Source organism: Zalophus californianus, chromosome 2 (assembly GCF_009762305.2).
Source record: "Zalophus californianus isolate mZalCal1 chromosome 2, mZalCal1.pri.v2, whole genome shotgun sequence".
Taxonomy (NCBI): Eukaryota; Metazoa; Chordata; class Mammalia; order Carnivora; family Otariidae; genus Zalophus; species Zalophus californianus.
The window spans coordinates 199245776-199267028 of NC_045596.1; the positions used below are offsets into that span (position 1 = coordinate 199245776).

The 21253-nt window shown below is 38.3% G+C and overlaps 1 protein-coding gene across 1 annotated transcript in view; it reads left to right on the plus strand.

Moving 5' to 3' along the window:
- Positions 1-21253, plus strand: part of CSMD1 (CUB and Sushi multiple domains 1) — a 2028797-nt gene that overhangs the window by 985864 nt on the left and 1021680 nt on the right. Inside the window, exon 5 of the mRNA XM_027598604.2 lies at positions 8670-8877. Coding sequence (XP_027454405.2) covers positions 8670-8877 — 208 coding nt within the window. The remainder of the gene's footprint in view (positions 1-8669; positions 8878-21253) is intronic.

The window sequence follows — 21253 nt, forward strand, 5'->3', positions numbered from 1 at the left end:
GCACAATTTGTAAACTAATGAAGAGACTCAGCATTGATACTCATTATTTTGTTGAAAAAAATATTTGTGGTATGCTCATTTTTACAGTCAGGTCCGTACCTGGCACTTTAGAACCTGACTTCATTTTCTTTCTGAATAATGGACTAAAAAGAAAAGAAAAAAGGAAGGAAGGAAGGAAGGAAGGAAGGAAAGAAGGAAAGAAAGAAAGAAAGAAAGAAAAAGAAAAAAAGAAGGAAAAGAAAAGAAAAAAAAAGAGAGGCAGTAGACAATGGGAGTATAAGTAGCATTTACTAAAGCAGATCCCCCAGTTTTCAGCTTCCAAATAAATCCCTCTGGTATAGCAAAATTAATATTAAAGTGATATTTTGATGTATTTTATTCATATTAATATCCATGGAGCTTACATTATCTTAAACTTATTCTATTATTTGAATATTGGCCAGAATAATTTAGTTTATCGTAACAGTTGCTTACCTGTTTTAATACATTTTCCTTTGTGTGGGTGATTTCTAAGTTTACATCAGGTGGTTAACTATGGGACTTGAAATAATTTTTCCAGGTGCCAGGAAACTTGCTCCCAGTCTCCTTAATGTTTTGCTTTGATTTATTTGCTTTCTCTGCCTGCCCTGACTTTATCTCTTCTTGAAATTTCCCCACTGCTCTGCTGAGTATAAAACGAACATTCCTGGTCTTGCGGCTTAGCTACTTGCTGAAAACAAAGCAAAATAAACGTACCAACCAAACCTCTCATGGATTGCTACAGTGATAAAAGTTTCTTGGCAATTAAATTTTGTCTGAAATCTCTCTGCTCAGAGGCGTGCTTCTTCCGTTTTTGAGACGATTATTTAAACCTTATACTTCAAAAAGCCACCTATTTCTATAACTAAGCATACTTTCTATTGCTAGTTTTAGAAATGGTGCAGCTTGGGTGCCCCAGAAATACATTTTGTTGGAGTCCCATCACACTAAATATAACTGGATGCCGGCATATCGGAACTGCTATAATGCTGGGATCATCACTCAGAGGGAATGGAGTTCATGGAGTTTCAGGCTGCCTTCTAGGAACAGGGACACTAGTCCAAAGAGAAGCTGATAAAGCCTACAGGCCAATGCTTTGCACTTAGCAAAGTGCTGAGAAGTAAACCAGAGCAGGATGAGGAGACAGGGAGTGATCAAAAGTGGGTGTCGGTTTACCTTCAGTGGACGGAGAAGTTGGGCCCAGGAAGGGGAGACCTGTCTCAGGCAGAGTGAGGAGAGCAAAAGCTCTGGAGCACAAACACACCGGGCTCTGCCCCAGGAGGCAGCCTGGTCAGAACAGCGTGAGGCAAAGGGAGGGGACAGGGAGGGGCACAGTGCAGATGGGGGGGCACCAGGAACTGGGAGGCGCGGGGTCAAATGACTCAGCGAGTTGATTAGATTCTGAGTGGTCATAGAAGTGTAATGGCTCCGAGAAGAAAATTTTAAAATTCACGTTGAATTAAAAAAAATCCATCTGGCTGATTCGAGTGGAACAGATCACAGAGAAAGGATGGAGGCAAGGAGATGGGTTAGTTCTGAGTATTGTTGCATGTGTGTGCATGTGAGTGTGTGTGTGTCCCTGTGAGTATGTGTGTAAATGGTAATAAGAGAGAATCCAAAAGTCTGTGGCTGTAAGTTTTTTTCTAAGTCTGGTTAGTGACATCTAATTTTGAGACTCCTACATGTAATTTTCAAATAAAGCACTCATATTTAGCATTTTATTTATGAATAGAGATAAAATATTAGTGTTTAATTATTGTTTTTTGCATCGTTACTAGTTCTTATATGATGGGTGAAGCCGCCTTGTGAAAACGTCAGAAATTACAGACTTATGTATTTGAAAAAATATAATCCGTCATATAAAAGAATGTAAGTTATATTTGTCACACACATACTTTTCATCAAAATACTAATCATCAGGTTAAAGATACGTTAAAACAAGGACGATAAATCTATTATACTGTTAGTGATTATGTTGGTTTTCCTAGAGATAAAATAGTTTAGAAAATTATTCCTAATTAAGTTTATTTACTTAGGCTTATTCTTTGTGAGAAAAATCTGTGTGTTGTGTATCAAAAATGAGACCATTTTCAAATACTATTGCACCTACTCTAATTCTTTTAAATTATTTTATATAAGCAGATTATTTCAGGGAAAATGCCATGTGTATTTCCCCTGCATTTTAATGCATTTAAGTAAGCCACATATTAATTGATAATTAATTTTGACTCAAGGAAAGAATACTACATAGCATTTTAACGGCTTTAATTCGTCCTATTTAATTTCTCCTGTTCTATATAGTACTACTGAAAAGACCTGAAAAAAAGCACTAATTAAATTCATCTAAGTAAATGGTTCTCAACAAGGGACAATTTTATCCCCCAAAGAACATTTGGCAATCTCTGCAGATATTTTTCGTCAACACAACTGGGGATATTTCTGGCACTTAGTGGGCAGAGACTAGGATGCTTACCAAGTGTACCACAATGCATGGGACATCCTCTCTGAACAAAGAATTACATTGCCCAGAATGTCAACAGTGGTTAGATTGAGAAACCATGACACAGTGTTATCTCTTAATGATAATTTAAAAATGGAAATTGCTTTCTCCTGCTTACTATTAATGATAGGAGATACCTTTAATAATGAGATACAGGCATCTCTTTGGAAAGCAGAGTCTTCATTCATGTTTATTTCCCGAGGAAATGCCTGGAGATGCATTATGAGTGAATATTTTGTAATGGTGGATATCTCAGATTTTCAGATGTTTCCCTTGGAAATTGGTGATGTAATTAAACATTAGGACAGGGATATATGATACTCTGTATGTTTCTTGGAGCTATTCAACTGAGAGAGTGTCTTTGAAACTGAACTAACAGTGCGCTACTCCCGCTGCATTTCTCTCCTGTTACAAATGACAACAAAATGAAATCAACAAGCAGGTATTGAGCTACAGTAGAATCTGTGTCCTAAGGCTTTAAGACAAACTGAGGCAACTCATTGTCTTAGCACAATGGGAAGACCATAGATAAATGGCTGCTTCACACTCAAACTTTATCAAGATAACAGCAGTTTCTCTAGGAAAGTACAATTTCCTTTCATATAATTTTGGGGCACATTTTAGTAGTATATAGTAGGATACAAAGGTAAGTATAATATGGTACATGATTTTGAGATTTAGTTGGAGACTTTGAGGAACATAAAGAGATTTATTGTGAGGAATGTGCTAATGCCATTGTGGAGACTATGTCCAGCGCAGTTCCAGGAGAGTGTGTGGTGTAAGTTCCAGCCGGAATCCAAGCCTGAAGCTTGAGACCGTGGTTGTCTCAGCTCCAAGACAGGCAAGCAGAGAGCCTCTTCTCTCTTCCTCAGCCTTTTGTTCTGTTCAGGCCTTTAAGGTGTAAGGTGAGGTCCACCCACACTGGGTAGAGCAATCTGCTTTACTCTCTCTGCAAATTCAAATGTTAATCTCTTCTGAAAGCTCTCCTACAGATCTCCCCAGAGTAAAGTCCAGCTGAATATCTGGGCTCCCTGTGGCCCAGTCCCATTGAACATAAAATTCACCATCACGTCTAAACGTTCCTGGCCCATGCCCCTTGAGTGCAGAGACTCTGAGGTACAGACTGAAGTGCAACCAATTTAATTGGGAGGTGATTCAGGAAGCAGAGAGAGGTAGTAGGAAGTGAGGCAGGAAAGTGATTAAAAAAATTATAAAGATTTATTTATTTTAGAGCGTGAGTGCATGAGTGGGGGGGCAGGGCTGAGGGAGAGGGAAAGAGAGAATCCCAAGCAGACCGCCCAGTAGCCTGGAGCCAGACTCCAGCTGATCTCATGACCCTGAGATCATGACCTGAGCCAGAACAAAAAGTGGGATGCTTAAATGACTGAGCCACCCAGGCACCCCTGGAAAGTGATGTTAAAGTATTAATGCATACACACCTTAATACTGGTCAATTTGTTTTGCTTTTTTGCAAGACAGAACTTGTGCTTCTCTTAATGTTTTGCGATAATATTTATAACGATTAATTTTAATGCTACTCAGCTGATCTTGTTGATACTTAATGACTTTCTTAACATTTTCCAGATGTGGGTTTTTCATGAACAACCAGATTCTTTTTTTTATTATTATGTTATGTTAATCACCATACATTATATCATTAGTTTTTGATGTAGTGTTCCATGATTCATTGTTTGCATATAACACCCGGTGCTCCATGCAGAATGTACCCTCTTTAATATCCATCACTAGGCTAACCCATCCCCCCACCCCCCCCAGAACCCTCAGTTTGTTTTTCGGAGTCCATCATCTCTCATGGTTTGTCTCCCCCTCTGATTTCCCCCCTTCATTCTTCCCTTCCTGCTATCTTCTTCTTTTTTTTTTTTTTTAACATATATTGTATTGTTTGTTTCAGAGGTACAGGTCTGTGATTCAAAAATCTTACACAATTCACAGAGCTCACCATAGTACATACCCTCCCCAATGTCTGTCACCCAGCCACCCCATCCCTCCCACCACTCCAGCAACCCTCAGTTTGTTTCCTGAGATTAAGAATTCCTCATATCAGTGAGGTCATATGATACATGTCTTTCTCTGATTGACTTATTTTGCTCAGCATAACACCCTCCAGTTCCATCCATGAGAATCTTGACAACTGAAATAGGAATAGCAACAATAATTTTCTCATACATATTGAAAGGATTCAATAAATGGTCCAGATAAAAGACTCAGTACAAAATACCGTGCACCTAAAGTGTACTCAATAAATACAAGACCCTGAATTGAGTAACACGCCAAAGGTATGAACATCCTATATGTTATCCCTCATGTATATTATAAAATTGCCCCCAAATTTCATATCAATATACAGGAGCAAAGAATGATGTCAGTTTTACCCTTAGCTATTTTCCTTTTTTAAAAAATGTATTTCTAACTAATTATTTCACCATTGTTTTAATTTTAGGGTCTGATAACAAGAGAGGTTAAACCTTTGCCTGTGTTTAGAATTTCTTTCTGAAATTCATTCTTGCTTAAATTGTCATTTACAATCTTTTTTTTATCAATCTTTGTGTATTCTTAAAAATGTGAGTAGAATAAAGTATAGATGACACCCTTTGTTATGTTGCAAATATTTTTGTCTTGTTTTTTATTTTGAATTTTTTTATAGATTTGAAAAGAATTTCTTTATATAGGTAGTGTCATTTATTGTAATGTTTCTTTTGTTTTAATAACATACTTTCTGTTTAGTTAATACATTATATGGTAATATAGTGTATTCTGCTAATTTACCTATTATTTTATACATTCAAATATTTTAATTAATGCAATTAATATATATTTTCTATCAGGCTGTTTCTAAGTGATTTTTTCAAATTTCCCTTTTCCTAGTCACTTTGTTAATACACTCTTCTCCCATCACTGATGATGATCATTTTATCATATCCTGAATCCTCCTATGTATTTGGGTCCTCATAACACCACCCTGTATTATGAGGAGAAAGGTTCCCATTCCTACTTAGTGAAGTCTTTATCATTAAGTGATATTTTAGAAGAAGGCAATTTAATATCTTTTGCAGTCATACTGGAAGTTCACAACTAATATGATTTCCAAAATTAATGAGTTAAGATTAAATAAATTTTCCAAGGCCAAATGGGCTTTGGAAGATATTTACTCAGTTGTTTTATCTATATAGTTTTTCTACTGATATTTTTATAAATCTAATAATAAAACAGTGTCTTTTTAAAAATATTTGCCAATCTAATATAGTAGTTATGTTACCCTTCCTTAAATGCTTTTATGTGTACAGATGAGTAAAATGTTACAGTTTAGAAAAAAATTCTCATACAAAAACAGGAAAGAAAATAAAGCATTAAAATATTCTATTGGAGAAATAGTTGAGGCACCATTGCAGTTGATTTTAAATATCCCTCCACACACAAATATACACATACAAATATACACACACACAAATATATACACACACATATACACACACAAATATTTTTACCATGCTCTGTACTAAAGGCAGTTTTCTGTGTTTTTTATCCAGTGAGTGGCATAAAGTACTTTTTGTTTTATGTGCTTAATTCTGAATTCTCCAAGATTTCAATTAGATTATCTGAACAGCATTTTGTAACATTTTGTGTGAAATGTTGCATTAAGAAATCATAATACATCCTGCATGTATTTAGCCTGACATAATTAACTGTCATACATTTTTTAAATATCCTATGGGTGTTAAGATGTCTATCAGAGAAAACACAATGGTGATTGCAGGTTTAGGATAAATATATATATATATATATTTTTTCTTCTTTGCCAATTTCTTTTATCTTATTCTCTTTATTTCCATTTTCTATTCTTTGTCTTCCTCATATCATCTCCTATTTACAGCAAAGTTGCCATAAAATTGTACCGCTTGTCCGCTCCCATAATGGGCCCGCCAATCCTCTGGGATTAGTGAGTGTGGTCCTCACTCTTCAGCCCCTTGCAGTCTGGTCCTCCATGTTCTGCTCAAGCCATCACCTGAAGTCCTAGGAAAATCTACATACTTCCTGTCTAAGCTTTGAGGCTCATTTCATCAAAAATGAGATGTAGAGGGGACAGTGGAGGTTCTTCACTTCCCCACTGTCATGTTACATGGGAAAGGGATGCATCCCTGAGACAGAAGGTCATGTCACCAGGACTTAGGGTAGGCATGAGCACCGCTCCATCAGCTGTTGAGATATTAAAATATCCCCAAGGCGGTTAATATATATCCACTTGGTGGAGTCCCTGCAGGGACCATGTCACCCCAGCTTCGTAGGCACTTTCTACAGGTTATCAGACTTTCCAACAGGCAAACAATGAGAGGGATAGAGGCACAGAGAGAGGCTCCAGAACCAGGCTGCTGAGTCTCTGCTGACACCCATTGTTGCTGGCTGGTGCCGGCCTGTGCGTGCTCTCATCGGGCAGGTGCACTGTCACCCCTGGCTGGGGAAGGTTGCCTGTGTGTGCTCTCGTCGGGCAGGTGCACTGTCACCCCTGGCTGGGGAAGGTTGCCTGTGTGTGCTCTCGTCGGGCAGGTGCACTGTCACCCCTGTCCGGGGAAGGTTGCCAATGTACTTTCCCAGAAGAAACCAGCGTGCTTCTTTCTATTCACTCTCTTTCTATATTTCTGTTGTGTTATATGTATAAACACACCTGTTTGAATGTCTTTTAAATCATAAACAGTGCTTCAGTGCTTAGGATATCATTTCAAAAATCCAGTATGATTTAAGTTTTTCCTCTCTCTATCACTTTGGAAGGGGGCCTGTTCACCGAGTTGAATTACAAAGCATTTATGCAATCTCGACTGTTGTAGTTAAAGTAATGCCTTTCATTTCATCAGCCAGTCATAGCACTGGATTTGATAACCTTTAAATCTACTCATTTATGATATTTTATCTTTTTTATATGAGTGCTATAATGATTTTGCATTATATTGGGGTGACTTTTGCAGCATGTGATACAATTAGAGAAATAAAATCAATGCATTAAATAGAGTTACACTATGTGTATTAATGATCATACATGTATATATGATATGTTCACATATGAAAAATTATCTTACCAGCGAGGTGTCAGTATATGTAAGTGGATACTATGTTTGCATTCTCAGTTGTTTTATTAGTAGCCAGTGTAAATATATGTCCCCCTTGATCTTGTGCAGTCACAGAAGTTGCTAAAGGCAAACTCCCCCAACTTGGTGACAGGCTGACTTCATACATCACTCCTATTGCAGCACCAACACCCATAAATGTTAAATATGCTCTTAGGGTAGAAATTATCTGATGGGAAAAAAGGAAGGAGGGGAGGAAAGAAAGAAGGGTACCCATAGACGGTTGTAAAGAAGTGTTTTACAAACACTTATTTATCCTCTGTTACAGTTTCCTATGTACACAGCATTTTGTAATAGAGGCTATAAATTCAATAACATGTATATTTTACCCTATGGAAAACCTTGCAAGATCTGTTTCTCCTCAAACCAACATTTTAATGTTAATTTATATCTTAAATGCATTTTGTCATCCCTGACCTTTTACTTGCCGCTTTCCAAGTTATTCCACTTTTCTCATGCAACTATTTCCTACTCAGAAGGTTTTTATGAATTGGTGTGTCTGTGTTATCATATTAGTCAAGAACTTATCTGAAATTCAGAACCAAATACACATTCCAAACTCTATAGAAAAATAAAAAATAAGGTGATGACTACTTTTAAGAGCGCTGTATTCTCAAAGCCAGGTACCAATGAATTAATAAAAGATTGCTACATACTTTTAAATCTCAAGATGTTTCTGAATTATCTCGATCTTGTAAGAGGCAGAGAAATCTTTGAAAATTGTTAAGCTGTCTGTGAATGTCAGGTGTATGGCAATACACAGTCCAGATATTAGAAAAGCCACAATGTTTTCTCTCCTATACTGAGAATTCAGTTAATAATGCAGTGTAATTATTTAGAATTTTGTAAGTTTTTCCATAGAACTAAATTAATAAATCAGAAGAAGCCTCTGTCAGAGTATCAATTTTGAGTTCAGAAAATACTAGTCACTGATCAAGAGGGATACTCTGTAGATGCACTTGTGTATGAGGCTGTCTGGAAACCTGATTGCCTTTTGTTTCTGCTCCTGCTAGCTGAGGGAGCCTGCGGAGGGACCCTGCGGGGAACTAGCAGCACCATCTCCAGCCCCCACTTCCCCTCGGAGTATGGGAACAATGCCGACTGCACCTGGACCATCCTGGCCGAGCCGGGGGATACCATCGCCTTGGTCTTCACTGACTTTCAACTAGAGGAAGGGTACGATTTCTTAGAGATCAGTGGAACAGAAGCACCATCCATATGGTAAGTTCTGGGGAAGAAATGTGTTTACCCCAGATCCAACAATAGGCTTTATAAGATGGCTTTCTTTGGACATCCATTGGCAAAAGTAAGTGTTCTTTTCTTGCTTTGCTATTTTGACCACTAACAAGGTCATTTATACTGTGACTGATTTCAAAGTGTCCAAGATGTTTTTGCGCTGGTCTTTGGAGCTGGAGAAGTTATCAGCACATGGGCATGGGCACTTAACATGCACTTGTTCTGGACTTTTGTAAAGCAACTCAGAGATGGGTAACTAAGCTAGCTAAGTTAGTTTTCAGATTTGTTCTGGAGCTGATTCAATGTAAGCAGATATTTTTAGACTGTGTCCATTTGAAAATGTTATGTTACCAATCATGTATCTACTCTGCTGCAGATACACAGGATGTAGCATATTAATTCTCCTTCCTGAAGATGCTGTACCTGTGAGGGTCAGAGGCAAACCATAAATACTGATCCAACATAGATAAAAAATGAGTCGACTGAGGATCGCTTCTCTGGTGTGTGTGCTGGTGGAGACCGAAGAAGAGTGGGTCTAATCAGTTACAGTGGATTTAGGTCTATCTCTTGGTCTCAAGAGCAGCATTAATTGTGTCTGAAGTGCAGTTGAAGAGGGAGAATTCAAAGAATCGTTGTCTGAGGATTTTATGTCTCAGATTAAGTTATTTGTTGTGAATTGAACTGGCTTTGTTTTAATTATTTCACTTCTTAGTATTTTAAAAACCCTACCAGTTCTCTGCTTCAGATCTTGAATGGTAAGCTAACTTGAATATACGTGTATTTAAATTAGGGTGTAATTTAGAGGAGATGTTGGCCATATGTGCATTGATAGAGGAGAATATGAGATGAGTGATTGTGAATATTTCAGTGGGTTTAAGTTTGCATTTCAGGATAAAGGATAAAAAATATCAACTCTGAAACATGTTATAAAATTAGACCACCTATTTTTACCAATTATTGAAATGGAAATTTACTTTCTAAGGCTTAAGACACAAAGCAGAGGTTCATATTAATGGGTAAAACACTTAACTTTAGTTATGCTGTGATTATATTAGATGTTACCTCAATTAAGAGAAAAATAAATCTTTTGCAAAGATCTTTGCTTTACATTTGATTCATCTGAAACAATACTCTTAGACTGAGCAAGTTTACCTGTTTGTTTATTTTGTGCTATGCAATTTTAAACACTCAAGAATTTGTTGATAGTATCTGACTCATTTTGTGTAACATCAGAGTTAATGGAAACAAGTTGTGAACCTAAACCTGGATGTCCCGAGTTCTCCTCCAAGTTCTGCCAAGTTCTGCCTTGTGACCTTGAACAAATCACATAATGGTTTATATAACTTAGGGGAGCTACTAAATCAACTTTTAAGTTCATTCATTAAATATGAGTTGAGTGCATATTCTCTGTTAATCACTATAAGAGATTCAGGGATGTAACATTCTAGTTTTAAAATTACATTGTTTTGGTTTTCAGAAATCCATCACAACATAAAATATATGGTGACTGATTCTCAGAAACTATATGATCAATGGAAGAGGTCTTATTTATGAGAGATTCTAGAGATTGTGGGCATGGACCAACCACATTGCTGCTGAGATGTGAGGCTAGGAAAGAGAGGAAAAAAGTGAGGCATCTTTGACAATGATTTTAGAATTCACAGTCAGGACAGCTTTTGCCAAACAGATTTTGTTTATATAAGAGAGGAAACGTGGAGGTGCAGATGTCCGTGTCAAGGTCTGAGATAAAAATAGGGCATGCGAAATCAGAAGGAGATACAACTGTCCAAAAGGGCTTCTGGCCCCTATGAACACATTGTGGCTTACCCCTGAAAGGCAAAAGCTCGTTCATTTTATTTGTTTCCATAAAAATGGCAGTAGGAGCTGAAGGATGTTGTATGACTCGTCACTCATTTCTTCTTTGCTTATCCCTATTGATTTCTCTCACACCCTCTTCTCCTCTCTGCCTAATCTCTATCTGTGTGTTCCCCTGCTACTTGTCCCCAGCTACTTCAATATCAGACCCAGAAAAGTGTGTGAGGATGGGGTCACAGGTGAGCTAAAATTGAATTCTGTTTGAAATGTCAAGTGAATCTACTGACTCCTGTGGAGCCTGAGAACAACAATTCCTAATCATTGCCAGATTGAGCATTGCATGGCGGCCGGGAGATCAGTCCATTCTCTTGGTGTCTGGATTAAGGCTAGAAAACATTTTCCAGCTGTCTGAAATATATCTAGGTATTTGCCAGGGCACCAAGATTGATGATCTGTGAACAAATTGGGAAAAAAAAATGGCAGAGTTTGGGAAAGTTCTTGGTGGGAACTTTGACCCTGTCTGTGTTTCTTCCAGTCTGATAAATGGGGTGGCCCACTGGCTCAACATGCTTTTTCTCTCAGTGGTTATTATTAGATAGTTGTGTTCATAACTCTATTCATATGATGACTTGGCTTGGCACAAGAGCCCTGGGGGGTACTTGTTAGCATTATCTAGCTTTTATTGATGAAGAAGCTGAGAGCAAAGTTCAAAGAGCACATGGCAGAGCTAGAACTCAAGCTCAAGCCCTCTGACTCCAAATTACATTTCCTTTTCACTCCACTGCAATCCCCGCAATAGGACAATGCAGGTCTGGACTTAATGCTCTGTTGCAAAATCACCTTTTCTCTATTTCAGGACTGTAGGTTGTATCCTAAAGCCTTGAACAGGTTACTACACCACGGACAAGAACCAACTGAGAAGCAATTTCACACTCGTGCTGCATCAATAGAGAGTCAGGGCAGACAGAGCGTTTGGGGGTGACATTTGGCATTTATCACAATTATAAAAGAACTATCTTGACATGGCCGTGGGAGCACTCTTAAATGGAGCTCTCATCTTTCGATTACTTCTCAGTGGAGGCTACAGAGGAGTACATGGTTTTCCTAAATCACTATTGAAACATACACGAGCACATTTAGATTACAAAAGAGTCACTTGAAGTACCCTTCTAAGATTTATACAAATGCATAATATGGCTTATCTTAAAAAACGACTATTATTTTACTATAATTTTGGGCTGTCAGTCTCTGAAATGTTTAATGGTTCAGATTGGCATATTTAAAAGATTTGTTATCCCTCCAGTTGAAGGAAGATCCTAAGGACAGTGTAGGTGTGTGTGCCCCCCTCGAGCGCAAGGTCACGAAGCAGACAGTCAGTGCGGAAGGCTGAATGTGCAGTACACCAACACACATAATTTTCCAATCATCTGTTTTTAAAAGACGTAAAATACCAGCAAGGGCACTCTCAGAAGAAGCTACTTGGAAAATTGTTAAGAACAATAATAGGATTAGCCTTATTTTCTTTGAATTTGGAGTGAAATTACCAACTCAGCTATGTTTTATGTAAGGGTTGTCATGACTACCGTGGAGCAGTCTAAATGTGGTGAGTGATGTAATGTGCCCAAATTATCCATATATTAAATGTGGAGGGGCATGAGATTTAAACCTAATTCACTATACACACATACACACACACACACACACGCACATATGTATATATGTAAGATAGGGCTGATTTATTTATTTATTTATTATTATTTTTTACTAGTTGGATTCTAATTTTATACAGGCTGGCTTCCTATCAATATCCTACTTTAACAGAGAGCTGCCATTTCTAATTCTCTTTGCAACATGGTCTAGTAATTATGATTTTTTTTTTTTTGCAATTAAAAACGCGGTTAGCACTGAAGCTTGCCAAGTATTCTTTCTTTCTGAAGTGATTTGATGGTGTAGCATATAGCTCCTAACTCTGGAAACATCAAGAAGAAAGAAAATTGATATTATTTCAGAGTTAACCTATAGTGGTTTCTAAATTAAGACGTGGTGGTTAAAGGGACTAGGAACAGACAGTCTCGACAGGAGACAACTAATAGAGTATTTACTATCTTTCAGGTATGCACTCGTATAATGAGAAGAATTTATTCATCCCCATGTGTGACAGGTAGCCTGCGTAGAGTAGAGGAGGAAAGGAAAGAAAGAATAGTAAACCCATTTAAGAAGCTTCCCAAAACATGGTGAAATGCATCTGTTCCTCCAAAATCTTCAATGACTGAGCCTCAGGCCATCAGATTAAAACCCACAAGCCTTAGCGTGCCATTCAAGGCTTGACATAGCACTCACAGCCTGCCCTCCGTCCTGCCACGCCCCACCCCTGCACCCTGCATTCTGCCTCTCTGAACACATCCCTGTTTCACGTTAGCACATATTTGCATCCCGGCACACGTGCTCAGGTACACGCCTCTGCACGGAAATCCCACACCAACCAATTGAATCCACATTCAATTAACCTAATGCTTAGAGCACCTTATGGATGGCCTGCCACTTAAAGGATTCCTACTAGTAGAACAGTCTGTGCGATCTCCTCCCCTGGAAGATGTCCTTGGTGATCAATGCAAGGATGCTCCGGGCTGCTTTGAATTAGACCTGCCTCGTTTTATCAATAGAACATCTGTTACTTTATGATTCTTTTAAGGTTTCAGTTCAATTAGTCACTAACCAGTATATCTCTACCCCTTTGTCTATCTGATTTGTGCAAGACTACTCTTGAGGGGACCAAAAAAATATTTTTGTAACTGCACTTTATTTGGTTCCCATTAATGAAGCATAATCTCACTATTAAATCAATCTAATCAGTGACTTGCTGAAGCCAAAACAAAACTTCAAAGAAATTGGAGAAGCTGAGTGAATTTCAAAGAACCCTTGAAGGGTCAATTAACACCTAAAATGTTTATCCAACTTGTCACTTAATTGAGAAGAGACTTGGTGCATATTTAATTTCTAATGAGGAAGGATTACGGAGTCATACACAGAGTGACAGATTCCCTGGAAGGATTCTTCCACTCCCCTGCCCAAGGTAGAAGAAAAGGAAGAAACTTTCCCCTCTCTCCTTATTTTATTTTTTAACTGTTCATTTTGAAATCATTTTACAGTGAATTTGCAAAACTAGCTCAGAGAGTCGCTGTATACCTGAACCCAGCATCCTCTGAGGCGAACATCTTACACAACCATAGTATAATTATGGAAACCAAGAAATTCATACTGGTGCAAGGTATAACTAATGCACAGAACTGATTTGAGTTTTCCCGGCCATCCTACTCATGTTCTTGTTCTGTTCCTGGAGTCGGTCCAGGGAACTACCTGGCATTTAGGTATGCCTTTTTTGCGTCCTCCAACATATGGCTGTTTTCAGTTTTTCTTTGTTTCCATGACTTTGACCTCCTTCATGTCAACAATTCCCTCTGTTCACATTATTTTGAAAAGGCAGTGGCATCATTCAGGAATATGGAGACTACATAGCAATGCCCCATTACCACCAGTTGAAATAACTGGGTTTCTTTCTTTCATGTTTTCCATTTTAAAGTTAAATTCAGTAACTCTGTTCCACAAAGATTTTGTAATATATGCATTTCTGCATTTTTATGGAAGCAAGCATAAGATAAATAAAAAACAAACATAATGCATATGTATGTATACATATGTGAATGTGTATATTGTGTTTGTGTATACACACACACACATATATATACATATAAAATATGAACTTCTTCTTTTCTTGATTCTCCAAATATTGGCCAGAAGTCTAAGGACATAATTAACATGATATCATTTTAGTCTTGTTTATAAACCTTTTTTAAAATTTATTATTTTTATTAACATATAATTTATTATTTGTTTCAGGGGTACAGGTCTGTGATTCATCAGTCTTACACAATTCACAGCGCTCACCATAGCACATACCTTCCCCAATGTCTATCACCCAGCCACCCCATCCCTCCCACCCCCCACCACTCCAGCAACCCTCAGTTTGTCTAAACCTTTTTTAATAAAAATATATTTATAAAAATGTATTCGAGTAATGTATTTTTATAAACAGTACACTAATGATAATATTCATTGATTATTTGCTATGTACCAGGCAAGTGCAAACAAAAGCCACTACTTAGAAATACTACCATCTCCGTTTTAGAGATGAGAAAAACCAAACCCAGCAGAGTTCAGTATCTTCCTGTACAGCTACTGGGGGGCAAAGTGGGGATTTAAACAGAAAGAGTCCCAAGCCATATTTCCTCCTTTATTTACATATGTCAAGGTGGTACTTCTTTACTGACTTTAAATCAGAAAACTAAAAGCAGTATGCTTATACTCCAATACCAGCGCATCCCCGTGGACCACAGAGAAGAGAGAGGCTACTCCAAGACCAGAATCAGCCCTGTTACTTTGTGCTGTCGTCACCATGAAATAAGCCTCGGAAGTTTCCTTTTTTGCCTGTGTTATTAACTGTATAGTTAAGTAATAAATCCTAATGTACTTGCCTGTTATATATACTTTGGGGTATAAATATTATTTTGGATATTATTAAGGCTTCTAACATGGGGCATAAAATGACAGGTCTGAAGTTATTCTAAAGTTATGGCCTAACAGTGTAAATATTAAGGCTTCTCTATAAACTTTGACTCCTTTAAATTGCAGGTAGGTGAGGAAAGTAATGGCCAGCTCAGATCATCCCAAGCCTGTGTGACTGCTACCCCAAAACTCAAAAGGGTAATAAAGGAAAATTTATTTGATAACAGCTAATTGTACAAAATGGAGAATTTCTAACTTCATCTATGATATTATTTTGCCTGTATCATCCAAACGACATTTATCTTTCCTGAGATTGGGGAACTTCCCTCCACAATGCCTATGGTGAAATCCGTTTCCACTCCATTCCTTCTGTCGGCATTCAGCTGTCCTGGGACGCTTTATTAGCAAAAGGAGTCGTTGGAAACAGTGTTGCTGGCCTACAGGCTGAGCAAAACAGGTGGGCTGTGTTTGCAAAGGTTCTAGTCAGTGTGATTTTTGAAGGCACTGATCCCTTCCCACTTTCCTGAGATGCACAGTCTGCAGCAAATGCCCAAGGGTCTTGGATGCTAGAATCCACCTGGAGGAGAAAAGCAGGAGGCGCTCTCTGATGGAGCCACAGAAACCTTCTGCCTTATTTTCAGTCTTCCAGCTGTGTGCCCCAGATTCAGTAACAGGCAAATGCACTGGAGGTGAGGGACTCCAAGCCATGCATTCTCCTCCCCTGTGTAACAGATGCATCATGCGCTGTCATTCGCTGCCCAGAATTAAGTCTGGCTTGGCTATTTCTTCACCCATCCAAAATATCATCCTCATAGTGTGTCTTTGGTAACTTTCAGTTTGGCTGACATCAAGATCCAGATTTTCAGAAGCAGAATTGGGTAAAAAATTACCCATTTTAATTAATATTTTGAGTATAGAAAATTTATATAGTTTATTTAATGGTGGTAGTCATGGACAAAAGGCAGCATTCTCTCCTAGGACTCCCTGCACAATGACCAGACTAAGGGATAACAAAAAAGAGAAAAATAAAACATTTCTGCTCCCTGAAGCTGGAAGCCATTGGGAAAATGGATCATGGGCCCCGGGAGAGTCCCAGAGTGATGTTTCTGTCACAATCAGGGCGCATACCAAATTGCAGAACCTGTGACTTTGTCATAATATGGCTCTCATCATGGGAAATCCCAACCTCTTGACCTCGTTTTTTTTTTTAAATACACTTCCTATTAATTATTTATGTCGAAGGCAATGGGAAAACTTTTCCCCTTTAGAGATTTGCATTCATTTTGCAAAATACAATGTACATGTTTTTTGTAGTCACAGGTCTGTCTTTTTGTATGTGGTCTTTTGTCTAGGAAACCAAAGCAGCCGAATTAAATTAACATTTTTAAATAAATTTGCCTTTTCAAAGCACACTGCCTTTCTTAGGGGCCATTGTGCCCATTCTGTTTCGCTTATTCTCCAATAATCCTTGCAGACTTTCATTTACTAGCCCAACTCGGTCAATTTGTACCTCATGGTGTTCCAATTATAAATTTTGATATCTCCATTTAAAGTTTCTCTCAAAACCCTGAATATCTAATTTTTCTCTTCTTAAAATAGAGTCTGTATAATTTCATGGAGGACTGGTTAGGAGAATAAGGTAATTTTGTGCAATCCAATACTTCTCCAACAAATGTGACCTTTTATTGCTTAGGATTCATCCTACCGGTACATGCCACGCAAGCCTGATAAGCCCTTTCAATGATCAGTTGCTGGAAATCTTAACATTTCCCATCTTTTGACTTTAATAAATAAAAGCACCCAAGTTATTCTGATTTGAAACCCTTTAGGGAATTATAGTATCAATTCTCTTGTTTTCAAAGACTTTACTTATTTATTTGACAGAGAGAGACACAGCGAGAGATGGAACACAAGCAGGGGGAGTGGGAGAGGGAGAAGCAGGCTTCCCGCGGAGCAGGGAGCCTAATGTGGGGCTTGATCCCAGGACCCTGGGCTCATGACCTGAGCTGAAGGCAGACGCCCAACGACTGAGCCACCCAGGTGCCCCATATCATATCAATTCTTAATAAAGATATATATCTTGAAGGTTTTGATTTTCATGCATTGTAAATTGTAGCGTAGCTGGAACATGAGGAATCTAATGCAATCATTTTATTGTGTGCAAAGGAAAGCTGCATCCTAAAATATCAAGTGCCTGACCTAAGTGCATAATTGGTTGGTTAGGAGAGAAGCTAGGTCTTCTGTCTGCTCTCAGAGCTGGTTCTGCCTTACTGTGAAGCTGGGGCCATGGCGGGGGGGGGGGGGGTGCAATGTGCTCTATATTTCCTCTTTTTCCTTCTATAAGCAGGCAGGACAAAAAGTCACTAAGGTAAGACTGTGGATTCAGATCTCAGTGTAAATTAGATTCGGGCTCCAGTCTTGATTTCACAACTTTGTGAGCTTGATGACCTAGAGTAGATTTGCTCTCTGTAAGTCCCAGATCCCTGTCTGTAAGATGGAAATTCTCACGAGAGGCCTTCTCAGAGCCTTGTTAAATGGAGCAAATGAGGGAATGTTTGTAAAGCCCTCAGCACAGTGCCTACAACAGACAGGGATTTTTGTAACTTGCATGTTTATTTCTCTAAGAAACAGTCCCGTCATCAAAAGTTCTGATTTCTACCTTAGAACACAGCAACAATCTTTTGAAGTGAAAATCTTGTTGTTGTTTTTTAAAACACAGTTTAGTTTCTAACTTGTTCTTCACTTAAAAGACTATTTTCATTAAATAAGTTTCAAATGTTTTAAATTAGAAAATCACTCTTTCCTCGGTGATGAACTTTTAAAACCTGTGTCTTGTCTTTGCTACAAACCTCTGTGATAATAAAAGCCACAGTAATAATATTGCTTTCAAAGAAATGTTAGAACTAAAATGTTGACCTCTGTTTGATTTGAGCAATGTATTTGACCATAGCAAATCATTTTTAATATTTAAGGATATTAGTATATACACCATTCAATTTCTTGGAAATCCAACTGCTGTATGTGTCCAGATCAGATATTGTTAATGGTATACAATTTAGTAAAAAACAAAATGTGGGAACCATAGAATTTATACTAAAGTGCAGATGAATCTATTTAGCAAATACTGTTTAAATACATAGCGTGTGCCAGAGATTGTGATAGGTGCTAGTCTAGTGCTTCTCAAATTTCAATGTGTGCAGAAATCTCCTGGAATCTTCTTAAAATGTAGATTGTGATTCAGTAGATTTGGGGTAGGTGAGATTCTTAATTTGTATCAAGTTCCCTGGTGATATAGATGCTAACATTCTGTGGACCAGAGTGTGTAGATGATGCACAGTTGACAATAAGAGAGGTAGAGTCATAACTTATGAAATTTCAACTGTGGAATATATTTTGTTGTACAGTACATCCTCAGAACTCACTCATCATGGAAATTCTGTACCTTTGACCAACTTCTCCCTATTCCCCCCAACCCCCAGAAACTACCATTCTATCTCTGCCTTTAGGAGTCCAACTTTTGTTTTGTTTTGTTTAGATTTCACATATAAATGAGACCATACAGTATTTGTCTTTCTCTGCGTGACATATTAATTAGCATGATGCCCTCAGGGGCCATCTCTATTGGTGTAAATGGCAGGATTTCCTTCTTTATTAAGGCTGGGTAATACTCCATTGTACACATAAACCACACTTTTTTTTTTTTTTTAATCCACTCTGTTGATACACACTTAGCTTGTCTTGGCTGTTGTGAATATGGTGCAGTGAATGTGGGGGGTGGGTGTCTATCTCCTCTGGATAATGGTTTCTTAGATTTCTGCTTTTGATATCTTACTGGCTGTTGTGACTTAGAGATCAGGTAGAGGACATTGCATTCACCAAATATATTTAACCATGAAGCCTTTCTTTTTGGAGGGATGTAGGTTACCATGTAGGAATGCGGGTCTGAATTAGGCTGTGCCTCTTGATGTGGTGCAGACGCTGGCCTGACCTTAGCTCTGTAGGCATTTACCTTTCATTTTGCACTTAAGCTGAGAGTGACTCGATTCAGCATACCATTTCCCTTCACTATGGCTTCAGTCCATTTCCTCTGTCTAGAAAGGCTTCTCTTCTGTGCTGCCAGGAAAGCCCTAGTAATCCTTAACAGCGGAGTTCTTCTCATCAAAAGGGAGCTGGACTTGGATGAAGAGAGGTGATTGGTTAACCATTGTGCCTTTTCCCTTGGAGTTGGGTGATTTGGGCTAGTTATTCAGACTCCCAGTTTTTGTTTCCTGACTGTAAAATGAGGTTAATGATACTCATCTTGCTGGGTGAAGGTTAAAATACAGGTCAGGATCTATCACCATACCTAGTACAGAGGTGCCTGATAAACTGTATCCATTAGTGATCATCATGCTGTGTATGAAAAATGACAAATCAGCAATAGAGGTAATGAGATGTTCTCAGAGCTTGAGGAGAGAGAAACAATTCCCTAGTGAGGTCATCAAAGAATATGTCACAGAAAAATCGGTATTGACATTAACCCTGAGAGTAGAAAGGGTCTGGATAGAAAATGTGTGTGGGTATTTTAAGCATGGGATTTATAACATAAAAAGTACAGATGTGGGGAAGTACAAGAAATATTCAGGTGATATGAAAGAAAGCAACCCATTGCTTTTGATGGAACAAAACCAAATACCTTCATTTTTGATGGCAAGCTCTATTTTTTGGTCAATAAAATATTCTTTGTGTTCCTAAAATGTTCTGGTAGAAGGAAAATAGTGCTTCCGGAAAATGAAGATGATTTTGGTATGTTGAATGGATTGGAAAAGAAGAAAGGAAAGATAATAAACAGTCACAAATGCCTGTGACTAGGACACATAGACTGTATCAGACTGTGTGGTTACAGAATCAGAAAGACAGAGAAAAGCGGTGGTGCTCCTGGGAGTCAGTAAAGTCAGATGCTGGACTTTGAAATGGGTGTGCAGAGCTATTTCAACTTTCAGCTTACACTAGGAACTTGTTAACAGCCCAGATGTCCAGGACTCATGGCTGTGAAGTTTGGGGATGTCTGGGTGTGTCCAAGAATGTCCATTTTAATCAGCACTCTGGAAGGGTTTGAGGGAACAGAACTTTTTAGAACATGTGAGTGACACATGAAGGAAGTTTGATGCTCATAGCTGAAGCGGGGGCAGTTATGAAAAACTTGGCCACCCTTCCTCTCCTCGCCCCTCATCCTCCTGCCAACATAGAGCACTTCCTGGTTTAAAATGGAAATGTTCTTGGAAGATCTTCTAAGGCAGTAGGTCCCAAATCAGCTGAGGGACTCTGCTCATTTCAGCTTATAGCTCCCAGCAGTGTGATCCTAGATTTCAGTGTGGCCTCTTCATATAAGGAAGTAGGAGAAGAATCAGAACCTCAAGAAACAGCCAGGGTGAAAGTCTGCATTAACCTGGAGTAAGAATATAACAAGAGAAACTTTTAGGCTAGAGTTAGTAAAAAGAAAAAAAATCATCCAGTTAATGCAGAGGGATTTGAAATGTTCAAAGCAGGAAAGCATGAAAAATTGGAAAAGAAAAACTATTTAGTTGCCAGACAGACCCAGGGAAAACTCTCAGCATTCAAAAAGTGTTTGTGGTAAGAATGCTAATATCTACCTTGTGCAGCTTTTATGAGTGTATAGATTAGTTTTGTGAAGAACTTTGTTGGGGAGAATAATTTTTCTCTACCCTTCTGGCTGGTCTTAAAAATAAATTGACATGAGACAGATTAATAGGAGAAACTCAAATTTAATTACATATGTATGATGAATCCACATAAATATAAGAGATTCCAAAAACCCGCATAATGAGATATAGATTTCATTCTGGACTCAGGGTAAGGGTTAAGCGTCTGGCGGTCCTTCAAAGGGAAAAATGCAATTCACAGGAGGCATGGAAAGAGTTCATGTTTGTTAAACAGATGTTTGCTGGGCCACACAGAAACAGAGGGACACAGAGAAGATTTA